We start from the raw sequence: 12,299 nt of genomic DNA, 5'->3' as shown, positions 1-12,299 counted from the left end.
CATTTTTTTGGTTGAGATTTTTTTTTTCTGGCTATTAACATTTGTGATTCATTGATCAGTACAAAGTCATGAGACAGCTCAAGCATCACGAAAAGAAGTTGTTGAAGAAGGTCGACTTCTTGCAATGGAAGAAAGATGACGACGTAAGAGAGATCAAGATCATTCGACGTTATCACCTTCAAAAACGAGAAGATTATCACAAGTACGTTACCGTTTGATAATTCAACATGTCGCCATCCCATATAGAGCAAAATACTTTGCAATCATACTGTTCTGTTAAGAAAAAGAAATGCTCAAACTAATAACTCTACTGTTTTCCTCTAGGTATAACAAGTTGGCAGGTAACATCAAACAACTCGCCAATCGGATATCGCTGCTCGACCCACGAGACCCATTTCGAGCACATAAAGAAAAGGCACTGTTAGACAAATTGTATTCCATGGCCATTATCACTTCCACAGCCAAGTTCTCGGACTGCAACAAAGTCACTGTATCAGCTTTTTGTAGACGAAGGCTTCCTATCGTCATGTGCCGACTGAAAATGTCAGAAACTGTCAAGGAGGCGGTCACTTTTGTGGAACAGGGGCATGTTCGTGTCGGTCCCGAGACGATCACAGACCCTGCATTTCTCGTTACAAGAAATCTGGAAGATTTTGTGACATGGGTCGATACCTCCAAGATCAAGAGAAAGATCCTCAAGTACAACGACAAGGTAAGAATATGGAACTGGGCGAAAAGGTGGGAATGGACTCATACTAAATACGGTTGCGAATCTAGTTGGACGATTTCGACTTGTTGTAAAAAAAAATTGTTTGGCGAGGATACATTGTTTAACATGGTCGGCTGCGCCAAGCTACTTATTGTCAGTCTTCCCTTCTCTCCCATTTTGCTGTCATCGTTGTAATATACTCGTCTTTTATCGGACTTTTTATGGAGCCATCAACATCCACTACACCCTGCATCTCGAAATCATACTGCTTTTTGTATGAATAAAGTTAACCCATTTCACCAAACCCCCTCTCTTTCGCTCTGATCCCCCAACGTGTTCCACTAAAATATACAGAATGTCGCAGACGGGCTATGCACCAGTGACGACACACCCAGGGTTAGGGTTATGCCTCGTGACACATAGAAATATCGCTGACCCAAATGGTCTTTTCGTTTTTTGCCCTTCATTTTTCAATCCATCTTCGTAAAAGTCTTGGTACGCTTCATATACTTTACGAAAACGCAAAAGAATCGTCATATATTCCATCGTCTAATCTCAATTGTTCAGAATCAGCGTCACTCCGTTCTATCTATCACCTTTTCAACTCCTTCCGTCTATCTTTCCGCCAGGTACGGCACTTTATGCCTATCCAAACCTCTTGCCAACCCTCCCTATCATGATAAGATGACTAACGAAACCCCTTTTTTCTTTCATATACATACTACTACTTATTGACCAACCGTTCTTCTCTACGTTTTTGAACTGGATCGCCACTGTTTTCATGTAACGCACGACCTTTTCGACTGTTTCTTTTTTTTTCAACCTCCGTTTTATTGACTGTATCCAACAGCCTTTTCTAACTACACCGAAACCTGAAGTTGACAGCACTATTATGTAAGTACAAGTGGTTTTAATTGGGGAAAATGGAGAGAAGAAGACTATGAAGAAAATCATGATGAAAGCAGCCTGCGGCAGTGATCAGGAGGTGACCAAGGGGGCGGCTGGACAAGCACACTTTCGAGCTTTGACATGTCAGCACAGCAGCAGTGGTATCAGCCAAGAATGTTATAAAATAGCGGCCTCTGCGTTTTTGAAGTTTTTCCACTTCTACTTCTCTGCATTTTATTTCCAAAACCCGCTTTGTCCACCTTAATTTAAAACCATCTGACCTGAGCTTCTTTTTGTCAGATCTCCCCTATTTTAAACAAACGCAGTCCATTACCAACCACAGAAAAATGACAGGCCGCACGAGGCCAAACCGCAGCCGATCACTACAACCAGTTGAAAGACAGCTGAGTTCTATAAGCAATACAACCACAGACGAATACGACCTACTAGCCGACGATGGTCTCCAAGACGCTTTATTACCGTCTCGACATTCTACATTGGACGACAGTGACGAGTCATCGGTGGCATCAGATACCGATACACATGACCCCTCACTGGAACTGTCAGACAACCCTGACGTTGACCCTGACGCACTTTTGCAACTTATGAGCGATCAGGGCACGCCGACACTCCACGCTATCGGAACGCATTTCCCTATGTTAGATGACGAAAGTGAAAGCGAAGCATCTGACAGCAGTAGCTTACTACTACCTGATTCAGTGACCTTGACCAGCACCTCCAAAGCCACATCACTTTCTCCCGCCCCTACCATTATTCGAGTCCTTTACATGGGCAGCGCCAGTGAAAATGACAAATCCAATATATTGAGAAAGCTCTCAGAAGGCCTAGCGGAAATTTTTTTACAACGCCCACCAGACGCAAAGTATGACCTAAAGACGCAAGACGATGTGTCCGCCACTGATCAACGAGTCTTTTCTGGCTCGACTCTTCATACTGATCCCAGTCTCTTCAAAGAAAGAAAACACAATGTCCTGCCATTATCCACCACCGCACGTTTTGCCGCTGACGATGATAACGACTCAGTAGATGAGCCTATCGAAACCTACGAAGATAATGGACTGGCTATCATTGAAGCCGATTTTACCAGGAGTAGCGAGCGAGAATTCAAAAATGCTTCGACAGACACTATCTATGACTATGTGATACAGCACATGGACACCGAACAATTGCATGACTCTACTGAGACATCGTCCCAACGTCGCTCTCATCGTTTCGAAGGCTACATATATCCTGATCCTACCCCGGATGGTGTGGATCTCATTGTATACTTTTACAGTGGCCTTGAAAATGACGAGGAACGTCAAAACGAGATTGAAGATGACATGATTCTCCTTTGGAAACTGCGGCAACTTGGTATCCCTGTGCTTCCCATCTTATCCTCCTTAATAACCACCAAGCGACGAAAACCTGTAGGTGGTGATATTAGCATTCATCGGGATGAACCAAACCACGATACCCCTATTTCTGTTTCATCGGGCTCCACAGGAGGTTCCAGCCGACGACGCACTTCACCTATTCGAACCAATGGTCGACACCATCGATGGCATGATTCTCACCACAGTAATGCAGATTATAATCAAGTGATGATGGAGAATCGAACGTATCTATCCAATATGTTTGCTGAATATCGTATTCAATGCCTTGACGTACTTAATTTGGAAATTGGTCGACCGTCTTTTCATCGACGACAGCGTGGCAGTCCCGATAACACCCATAAAGAAGATTGGGAAACGTCAAGCTTAATGCCTGCCCCTTGGCAGATTCTTACTGTCGAACAATTTGCTTCGGTTGATAAAAAGGCCGTGTACGAAGCTCTGAAGAAATCCAGAGAAATGGCCGTAAAGCGAGAAACGGTGCGTGACATCATACGGGCCAAGCGAAAATCCATGGAAACAACCTCACCTAGTGACAGCAAAGCGAGCCTTCACCTTTCCAGCATGAAGATTAACCTCATCCGTTGGATCATGGGTATCTTTATCCCATTTGTTGTGGTATTTTGTTTGTTTCAAGGTAGTACGACGAGCACGCTCCACCTGTCAAATTCAACTACCACCGTCGGACCCCCCGCTATGGCCAAGCTCCATCCAATGTGGTCAACGCTGGAAGCCAATTCCAAAACCCACCTTTTCGTAGTGGAAGTTTTTGACAAATTCGGCCGCCCATCCTCCTTTGGACCCTCTGGTGTGAAGCTCAAAACCGTAGGCTTAACCCAAGGCCGTCCAGAGCACATATTGGATATGGCGGAGCTAGGTCAAGGTCAATATATGCTAGAAGTTCTTTCGCCATGCTTCCAAGAAGATCCCTCCTCTCCTTTGCAAGTCGAAATAGAGACTGTCCTGGGCATTCCGGTGCAGGACAGCCCTGTCACATTGACGGCCTGTCCCACCAGTACCAATCGTGTGTCGTCGGGACTTAAAAGCCGACCTACACCACCACCACCACGTTCGCCTCCTCAGCCTGCTCCTCCAGTGACTTTACACCGGACTTTGAAGAAGCCTTGGTACACTGGAGATCGATTACTACGTAAAGCCAAGGCCTTTGGTAGAGCCTCGGTAGCGGTCAGAATGATTACACAGGCGTGTGATTTTGTATACTATGTCATTGGCATATTTTGGGATGAAGCTGGTTTTCGAGATCTCCTTCATAGACTGCCTGCAAGTCACACATGATTGGTTGCCCCCAGCCCAGCTCTTTTTTTTTTTTCTCTCTTTTTTTCATACGTGAGAAGATGTACGTGTGTGTATGATAGAACTTTTCCTTTTGCTTCGTTCATTCCTTTTGCTAAACCGGTGTACACTTTTTGCCTTCCTCCAATAAACCCGTTTGTTGACCTCCTCCAGAGAAACCAAAAAATAGAAAAAAAAAAATTTCTGGTGTGGGTGATGTTGACCAAATTGAACAGAAGGCCGTGGCGGAGATAAGATCCCAAAAGAAAGAAGCTAAATCCATTTTGATCAAAGTTTCCCTCTGCGAAGCAAGGTTTTTTTCTTTTTTAAATATCAAGGCTTCCTTTGGGTGAATTTATAAAAGCAAAAGGAAACCCTTTCTTTTCTTTCTCTTTCCCTTCCTGCTCTTCCCATTCATTCTTCAATTCTTTATCCCTTTCCTGTCTCTTCATCGCCTGGCCCATGGATAATCATCGACCATCCCCGTCGCCAGAACAGTTCTCAAATGACGACGCTAGAATCGGCACTCGCAAACGGACTCGAACTACGCTCAATCAGCTACGGGTTTTGGAAGAAACCTTCACGGAGAGACCATCTCCAGATAGTAAGCTTCGAAAACAGTTATCAGACGACCTAGGTATGTCGGAGCGGAGCATCCAGATCTGGTTTCAGAACCGACGCGCCAAGGTGAAACTGCTGAAAAAGAGAGCCAAAATGAAGGAGGAACAACAGGTTTCCGCCAAGAAAGCATCATGTAGTTTGCCACCTTCCAATAAGCGACCGGTGGACAAGCCTATGGCCCAGCCCAACGTACAACCCCCTCGCTCAGTAGCCGCTCGAATGCCTTTCCATCGTGCGTGGAGTTATGATATGGCAAAGGACATGCCGCCACCGGTTGTTTATTCACCAGCTGCACATGCTTTACCTCCGCACTGGAATTATCCCTATTATCCCATGGCACCACCTCCCACTGCACCTCCTCACCACAGTTATCGCCCATACCCAAGGCCATTGTATCAGCAGCCGCCGCAACCTGATCAACAATTGACGGATGGCATGGCTTCGCTGGCTTTTTCGGACATGATGCAAAGTCAACAGCCTTTATATCACCCCCCGCCCACACCCACGTCTTATCTCCTACCCATCTCCAAGCCTAAACAATCGTTTTCTTTACCACCTCAAACCTATCGACATGGTTCGCAATTTTCTTCTTCGCCTACGTCCGATATGACCGATGAGAGTGGTCGACGCTATGGTAAGTGGAAGGGCTCGGCGTGGGCAAAATTTAGAATGGCCATGTTTAAACTTTAAAATTTTCTGCTTAGACCCAGATACGGCCGGCAGCAGTAGCATGGAACCTTCTTCCACCTCTGACTTCACTACCGATGGTTATCTCTTGGCCAATACCATTACGGTTGGATCATGGCATCGTATTTGCTTCAAAAAAGATGACTTACAACTCCAATATAATATGACGGAAAGGCTGTTCTCCTGGCATATTCGGACCGAAGAATACCATTTCAAAATGGATATTTCCTTTGATAGTATTTCCAGTATCGACTATCAGATCTCACAAGTTACCCCCGGTGCAGCTGAAATTGTCATCGATATAACGGATGTGCCTCATTTTTTCATGGATATGGGTCCCGACGGCTGGCTTCGTTGTGGCGATTTCACGGAAAATGCTCAAGCCACCCAACTTAGACAGCATATGTTGACCGGTGAAGCGAGTCAACTTCGTGCTCAGATTTTGCAATTGGCTGCCCTGAACATTGAACTATCCAACAAGATACACATGATTGAAGAGGAAGAGGAAGATGACCAACAGCCCTTTTCTTCTTTGGTCAACTTTGACTGGTCCAACGACGAAGAATCCATCAATAACTTCCATAGGTACTCTAGTATGCCGATTTTGGGTAATCCTGGTGAAGATCTGTCTTGGCCATAAGGTCTTTTTTCTTCTATGTTTTGTTGTTCCCCTCCCCTTTGTGAATTGAATGGAATGACCTACACATCATAGCACAACACATATGCATTCACTCCTTGTACAGCATCCTCCCCCAGGCCAACACACGCACCCCCCCCCCTTTCCACATGTATTCATGATGGGTGTTTGTGCTTATTGTTTGGCATATATATATTTTATGTATACTGAAAGAGTGGTAGTAGGATCGAGCTCATCCGCTGCCTCTTCTCTTTTTATATTTCCCGCTCCTTCGTCCCACTTCCCATCATTTTCTCGTACAAATTCTTTCCTTTCCAATCCTTCTTGTTTTGATTTGATTTGATTTTTTTTTTTCGTTTGTATAACTTGTCAAGGAAGCAGTGTCAGTGCTCAGGCGAAACTTATAGTTTAAATAAACCCTCTCTCATACGATTTCTATCTCAGCCCTCTGTCAACTTGACGGATGGGTACAAACAAGTTAATGGATCATCCAGGTTGGATAGTGTGGGTGCACACATGCCATTTCATTCGATGGCACTTTTATTAATTTGCAACCTTACCAACCTGCCGACTCCAGTTGACCCAGTGTATTCCACACTTCATTTGTCGACAGCGTCTGTAGGAAAAACAACTTTTTTCTTTTTTTCAGTGACCGCAAACCAGCATCCAGTACTCATGAAACGACTATTGATCCACCACCTTGATTGTTTGTTGTTGACCCCCATCACTTCGTTGGCGGAGTGACAGCATGGCTCAAAACACATCAGCTTGGCAGCAAATATAAAAAGTAATTACGCCCTGACCTCCAAAGTCACCCACATTTGGCAGGTTATGGTTCTCGCAATTTTTTCCCAATGACATGCAATTTTCATAATGCCGTGTTTTTCACCACCACATAAAACCATGCCAGATCCTCCCAATTTAATAATATCGTTGCCCAGGCGAACACTCATCATCGCTTATCTAAAAAGTTAATTAAACATTTGTACCTGGCTGGCTGGATGCCTCACTCGTCATTAACCGAATCGAGGTGTGGCTCAGGATAGGGTGCACATTCTATCATCTTCTACAAGCTGTAAATGGTGCCACCATTTCTAGCCCTTGGCATTATTATTTTTTGAGACGGTAGGGCCCAAGCCGGTCAAGTTAGGCAGGGAGCTATGAGTAGCTTTTTCCCCCGTTTTGCATGCCTAGCCAAGCACCACTGTAAAACTGATCTTGCACGGATCGATCATCTGTTCCAGCAAACTCTGTGTCCACTACGTAATAGACTTCTTTGCCGCTCAGACACTTCTCCACTAAAGAACTTGCCCTTTAGATCTGCATTCGGTAACTGGAATGGTTTCATTATGATGTCAGGAGTGATGCAATTTCCTTTTTCGGCAATGGTGTCAGTAGCTTAATGCTCAGACAAAAGAGTATAAATGCTTTCAACGTCTTGAGTTTCTAGGCACCATTATTCACAACACACAACAAATCAAATCAACAATCAAAACATGGGTATCTTTGGAAGAAAAGTTCACAACGAATCTAATGCTGAGGTCCACAAGGATGCTCACAACCACCACGGTCTAAGGTAAGCTGATAGCCTCATCTATCCTCCCATTGTTGATGAGCAGAAAATGAACGCCACATTGGTTTTTTTTTTTCAGAGATGTTGTTGCCGCCGGAGGTGTCGACTACGCTCTTCGCCATCACGAAAAGTCAGAGGATAAGAAGCACCCCGAAAAGACCCACGATCACAAGGCTCGTGATGCTGCTCTTGCTGGTGGTGTTGGTCTTGGACTTCATGAACATGACAAGCACAAGCGTGAAGCCGCTATCAAGGAAGAAGAGGCTCGCCACAGCAGAGCTGCTGCTGCCGCCACTGCACCTGGCCATCACACTCATGCCAATAACGCTGCTGTTCCCGCCACTGCTGCTGCAGGTACTGCTGCCGCTGGTCACGGAGCTTATGGCGCCAACGGTGTCAACGGTGTCAACGGTGCCACTCCCAGCAACTCTCATGCCAGATCACTCAAGACCAAGGGAAAGATGGACTCTTTCTTCGGTGGCATGTTCTGCAGCCACAGCATGAAGATGAGAGGTATCGAGAGACAACAAGCCGCTAACCGAGAATACAAGCAAGTTGCCCATTTGAGAGAAGCTGACCGTCTCCATGCACAAGCTAATGCCCACGCTCGTGCTGCTGGCGTTGCATAAATGTAAAACGAATCCCTATCGTACAAAAAAAACAAACCCCCCCACTACTATTGTATGCAATATGCTTTGTAACATATTATCACACTCAACTCTGTATATGATCTAATTCATCTTTATGTGTAATCAATAAATTCAAAAATATCTAACCCAGGAACCATTGAATTGAATGAGTGTGCATGGCGGCGTTTCAAAATGCGGAGAGCCCCTCATAACCAAGAAAGACGCTGTCCAACATGACGTCGCAAACACTTTTACCTTTACAATCATCATGAGTCTCCAAGTAGGATTTTCGGCTCATTCAAAAGAACTCAAGAACGCATACGAGCAAGTCATTGACAACAACAGTTCCGTCAACTGGCTCATATACACCTATGACAAAGGCACTAATGATCTGAAAGTTCAAGCAACCGGTGAAGATGGCCTCGAAGAACTCAGTGAGGAATTCATCGACGGAAGAATCCAGTATGCACTTGCACGAGTGAAGGACCCTAACACCGAGCTGCCAAAGCTTGTTTTCATTGCTTGGGTAAAATACAAACTACTCCATGCAAACGTGCTGTTCCATTCCTGCTAACCCTTTCGTTGTAGTGTGGTACTGGTGTGCCCGAATCACGCAAAGGTCTTTTCAACTCGCACTTGAACGACGTTTCAAAGTTCTTCAAGTCTTTCCATATTCAAATCAACGCTAGAAATGAAGGCGACGTGGACCCCGAGGCTATCATGAAGCGTGTCTCGGCATCTTCGGGGGCAAACTATAGTTTCCATAAGGAAACCCGACGAGCTGAACCTGCTATTGTTCCTGTGGTAAAAGCCCATGTTGATTGACCAGCTCTTTTGATTTTTTATATGTGTGCTCACCCCTGTTCCATAGAATTCGGTCTACAAGAGAACCGAAATCCCAGACATCGCTACTATGCAACGTCAGACCATGAAGAGCGAACCGGCCCCCGCTCCTGTTGTAAGTCAGCCAATCCTTGGCATGCTCCTTTAATTTTTGCCATATGAACTTATACATTGCTTTTATATGAAGAACTCGGTCCATGAACCTGTTCGCACCAATCCTGGAAAGTTAGCTGATCGATGGGGTAGTTCACAGGAGAGTGATCAAAGCAAGGCTGATCAAGTCCGTGCTGAACGTGAGAGAGCTGAACAAGAGGCGCAGGAACGCGAGCAAGCCATGGCAGCAGAGCGCGAACAGAGAGCCCGTGAAGAGGCTGCGAGACAGGAAGAACGATCCAGAGCTTACCAAGCGCAACAAGACCAAGACTCTCAGAGACAGCAACAACAGCGTGAAGAGGAAGAACGTCGACGACAAGAAGAAGAGCATCAACGCCAGCTGCAACGGGAGGAAGAGGAAGCAGCCCATCAGCAGCAAGCAGAAGAAGATGAACGCCAACGTAGACTGGCTGAAGAGCAAGAAGCAGAAAGAGCTCGCCAGCAGCAGGAAGAGGAAGAGCAACACAGACGTCAACTTGAAGAAGATGAGGCTAGACAACAACAGGTATGGAATGCAGTCACCGTGATATGATAATGAACAGCTCTGTTTGTGTAGATTTCCTCGCTCACTCATTGTATCCTATAGGAGCAAGCTCAGCTTGAAGCCGATCTTGCAGCGGTAAGCTGAAATATGCATGTAACACATTTTTTTTTTTTTGATTTGGTGTACTCACTGTTATTCCCTACAGTCTGCTCAACATGCAGCTGAAACTGCCGGGCACGCTGCTGAGGTAGCTGTTGATCCTCACTCAGCCAACGGAATCTCGGCCGTTGTACTCTTTACTTACGATGCTTCGGAAGAGAACGAAATTAGCATGGTCGAAGGAGAAATTATTCACAATGTAAGCTACTGACTGATAGCTACTACTGGGGTTATAGGGTAGATCGTTTAAACTAATGCTTGGCTGATAGATTGAACAACTGGATGAAGGATGGTGGTCGGGTACAAGTGAAGACGGTAGTCGATCTGGTCTTTTCCCATCCAACTATGTTCAGATTTTGGAAACTCAGGTAGGAAGCGCGAGTGTATGTTAATGAACTTTTTTAAGCATATGAAAACTTATACATTTGTTGACAGCCTGAGCACGAAGCTCCTGCACAAACCACCCATGTTCCCGAACCAGTTGAACCGGAAGCTCCGGCAGAACCAGAGGGTCCTTCGGCCGTTGCGCTTTATGACTACGATGCTGGTGAAGAAAATGAAATCTCCTTTGCAGAAAACCAAGTCATTCGTGATATCCAGTTTGTGTCAGACGATTGGTGGTCAGGTTTAGCGCCTGATGGCTCTGCTGTTGGTCTATTCCCTGGTAAGTGATCCATGTGTGGTAACATGCTCTTGTCCATCCTTTCTAAACCTCTACATCTCTATAGCCAACTATGTTCAACTCCAAGAATAGTTGCTCGACCGCTTGCTGATCAATTTTGCCATATGTTAGATATCAACCCTGTCTCCCTCTTTTTTTTTCCACTTCATTGAATAAAACCCCTTCGGTCCCCCTCTCGATGTGTTGTGTCTTATTATCAGCTGGTACAACTTTGATCGCACCACCTCGCATTTCATACCACCAATGAATACAATTTTCGAAAATGCTTTTTTATTGTATATAGTTCGTTTTGTATGGAATATTGACAAGGCAGCAGCGTTACAAGATGACTACATCTTGGGGCGCGCGTTCTAGTCAATAGCCAGTTTGACAAAAGTCAGATCTTAAGCCTTGGGTTGGACCTTCTTACCATCCTACAAAAATACAATTCAATATCGTTCACCAGCATCTGTTCAAGTATGGGTGTAGTTGCTTACCTTGCTGAATCTGAATCTCGGGGGAGGGGCGCGGTTGCGACGACCGACACGGGAGCGAACACGGACAACCTTGGAGTGGATAGCGCAAGAGACACAGTAGTGAAGCTTGATGTACAACTTGGGGATGGCATAGACTATGATGGAACAAATCAGTCAAAGCGTGGAAGGCTACTGCGCCATTATGAAATCGTACTCACCCTCATAGACGGAGGCATCCTCAAGATCGCGAACAGCAGCAGCTTCGACCATGTTGCGGACGGTGAAGCGCTTAATGGCCTTGTCCTTAGGGACGCAGCGAGCGCAGTTGAGACAGCGAACGGGCTTGACGTGGCCACGGCCGTGCTTGTTACGTCCGTTATTTCTTCTCTTGGTGGTCTGTGGAAAGTGAAAAAAGAAAAACATCTCAGTTAAATTGGTTCAATTCGAGCATTGGACATATAACATTCAAGGTTCTAGGGTCAATCTGAATGTCGCTCATCAGGACGATAATATATGGCTTCTAGTGAGAAGTGTGTTGCTAGTAATCGCATGACGGATGCTGATGGTATTCGTATCTGTGGATGACTACATGGATGGACGGATGGATGGATGGATAGGCTCTGTACACTCATCCATCCATCGCCCCATGGTCCTGAAAGTTGCTAGGACAACGCATCCGTAGTGATCAATCGATGCCGAAGAGGTTTGTCGATGGTAGCTGGCTTTTCATCGTATATCGAACATGTGTAATCTAGCAATGGGACTCTTTAACGTACCATGGCAGAAAAAGGAGGTTACAGTAATTTCAGCTGAGCAGCCATTTACCTCCCTGAGTGGAATTTTGAAGTTGCACGTGATTTGTCCACCCGCCACGTCGGTTGTGGCTGATGCTGGATTGCCCGCACATAGAGAGAAACCCCTCCTTTTTATTTTTCTTAATAAAAAATATATTGCTGCCACCGACAACCTGGCTTTTTTACTTGGTAGGGCAATTTTACCACCAGAGTAGCCATTTTGGAGCTATTCTGTGCCCAAAGTCTACAAAATATTTTTGCAGATTCTCCTCACATGCTTCATCGATCTTTTGCAGAT

The 12,299-nt window shown here is 45.4% G+C and overlaps 7 protein-coding genes across 7 annotated transcripts; 6 read left to right on the top strand and 1 right to left on the bottom strand.

Moving 5' to 3' along the window:
- The first annotated feature begins 49 nt into the window (after positions 1–49).
- K450DRAFT_209180 (uncharacterized protein) lies at positions 50–1,018 on the top strand. The gene is made up of 3 exons (XM_051584773.1): positions 50–202; positions 325–712; positions 778–1,018. Exons 1-3 carry the CDS (start codon positions 69–71, stop codon positions 799–801), a joined length of 546 nt encoding a protein of 181 aa, XP_051445177.1. The 5' UTR covers positions 50–68; the 3' UTR covers positions 802–1,018.
- Positions 1,019–1,895: 877 nt separating this feature from the next.
- Positions 1,896–4,533, top strand: K450DRAFT_238499 (uncharacterized protein). The gene has a single exon (XM_051588607.1). It carries the CDS (start codon positions 1,945–1,947, stop codon positions 4,285–4,287), a length of 2,343 nt encoding a protein of 780 aa, XP_051445176.1. The 5' UTR covers positions 1,896–1,944; the 3' UTR covers positions 4,288–4,533.
- A 2-nt stretch (positions 4,534–4,535) lies between these two features.
- On the top strand, positions 4,536–6,709 carry K450DRAFT_238495 (uncharacterized protein). The gene is made up of 2 exons (XM_051588606.1): positions 4,536–5,539; positions 5,610–6,709. The coding sequence occupies exons 1-2, from the start codon at positions 4,747–4,749 to the stop codon at positions 6,230–6,232; spliced, it is 1,416 nt and encodes a 471-aa protein (XP_051445175.1). The 5' UTR covers positions 4,536–4,746; the 3' UTR covers positions 6,233–6,709.
- Position 6,710: 1 nt separating this feature from the next.
- K450DRAFT_238493 (uncharacterized protein) lies at positions 6,711–7,188 on the top strand. Its single transcript, XM_051588605.1, has one exon. The coding sequence runs from the start codon at positions 6,746–6,748 to the stop codon at positions 6,971–6,973; it is 228 nt and encodes a 75-aa protein (XP_051445174.1). The 5' UTR covers positions 6,711–6,745; the 3' UTR covers positions 6,974–7,188.
- A 400-nt stretch (positions 7,189–7,588) lies between these two features.
- On the top strand, positions 7,589–8,585 carry K450DRAFT_238492 (uncharacterized protein). The gene is made up of 2 exons (XM_051588604.1): positions 7,589–7,805; positions 7,882–8,585. The coding sequence occupies exons 1-2, from the start codon at positions 7,726–7,728 to the stop codon at positions 8,429–8,431; spliced, it is 630 nt and encodes a 209-aa protein (XP_051445173.1). The 5' UTR covers positions 7,589–7,725; the 3' UTR covers positions 8,432–8,585.
- A 101-nt stretch (positions 8,586–8,686) lies between these two features.
- On the top strand, positions 8,687–10,930 carry K450DRAFT_238490 (uncharacterized protein). The gene is made up of 9 exons (XM_051588603.1): positions 8,687–8,957; positions 9,020–9,235; positions 9,303–9,389; positions 9,462–9,932; positions 10,014–10,046; positions 10,117–10,269; positions 10,340–10,438; positions 10,506–10,734; positions 10,799–10,930. The coding sequence occupies exons 1-9, from the start codon at positions 8,700–8,702 to the stop codon at positions 10,822–10,824; spliced, it is 1,572 nt and encodes a 523-aa protein (XP_051445172.1). The 5' UTR covers positions 8,687–8,699; the 3' UTR covers positions 10,825–10,930.
- A 51-nt stretch (positions 10,931–10,981) lies between these two features.
- K450DRAFT_238487 (uncharacterized protein) lies at positions 10,982–11,983 on the bottom strand. Its single transcript, XM_051588602.1, has 2 exons — positions 11,426–11,983; positions 10,982–11,362 (listed from the first exon to the last, which is right to left on the bottom strand). The coding sequence occupies exons 1-2, from the start codon at positions 11,628–11,630 to the stop codon at positions 11,205–11,207; spliced, it is 363 nt and encodes a 120-aa protein (XP_051445171.1). The 5' UTR covers positions 11,631–11,983; the 3' UTR covers positions 10,982–11,204.
- Positions 11,984–12,299: the final 316 nt, after the last annotated feature.

Source organism: Umbelopsis ramanniana, assembly GCF_025399195.1.
Source record: "Umbelopsis ramanniana AG unplaced genomic scaffold K450scaffold_23, whole genome shotgun sequence".
In the NCBI taxonomy this organism is placed as follows: Eukaryota; Fungi; Mucoromycota; class Umbelopsidomycetes; order Umbelopsidales; family Umbelopsidaceae; genus Umbelopsis; species Umbelopsis ramanniana.
This window is presented reverse-complemented; position numbering and strand designations above follow the sequence as displayed.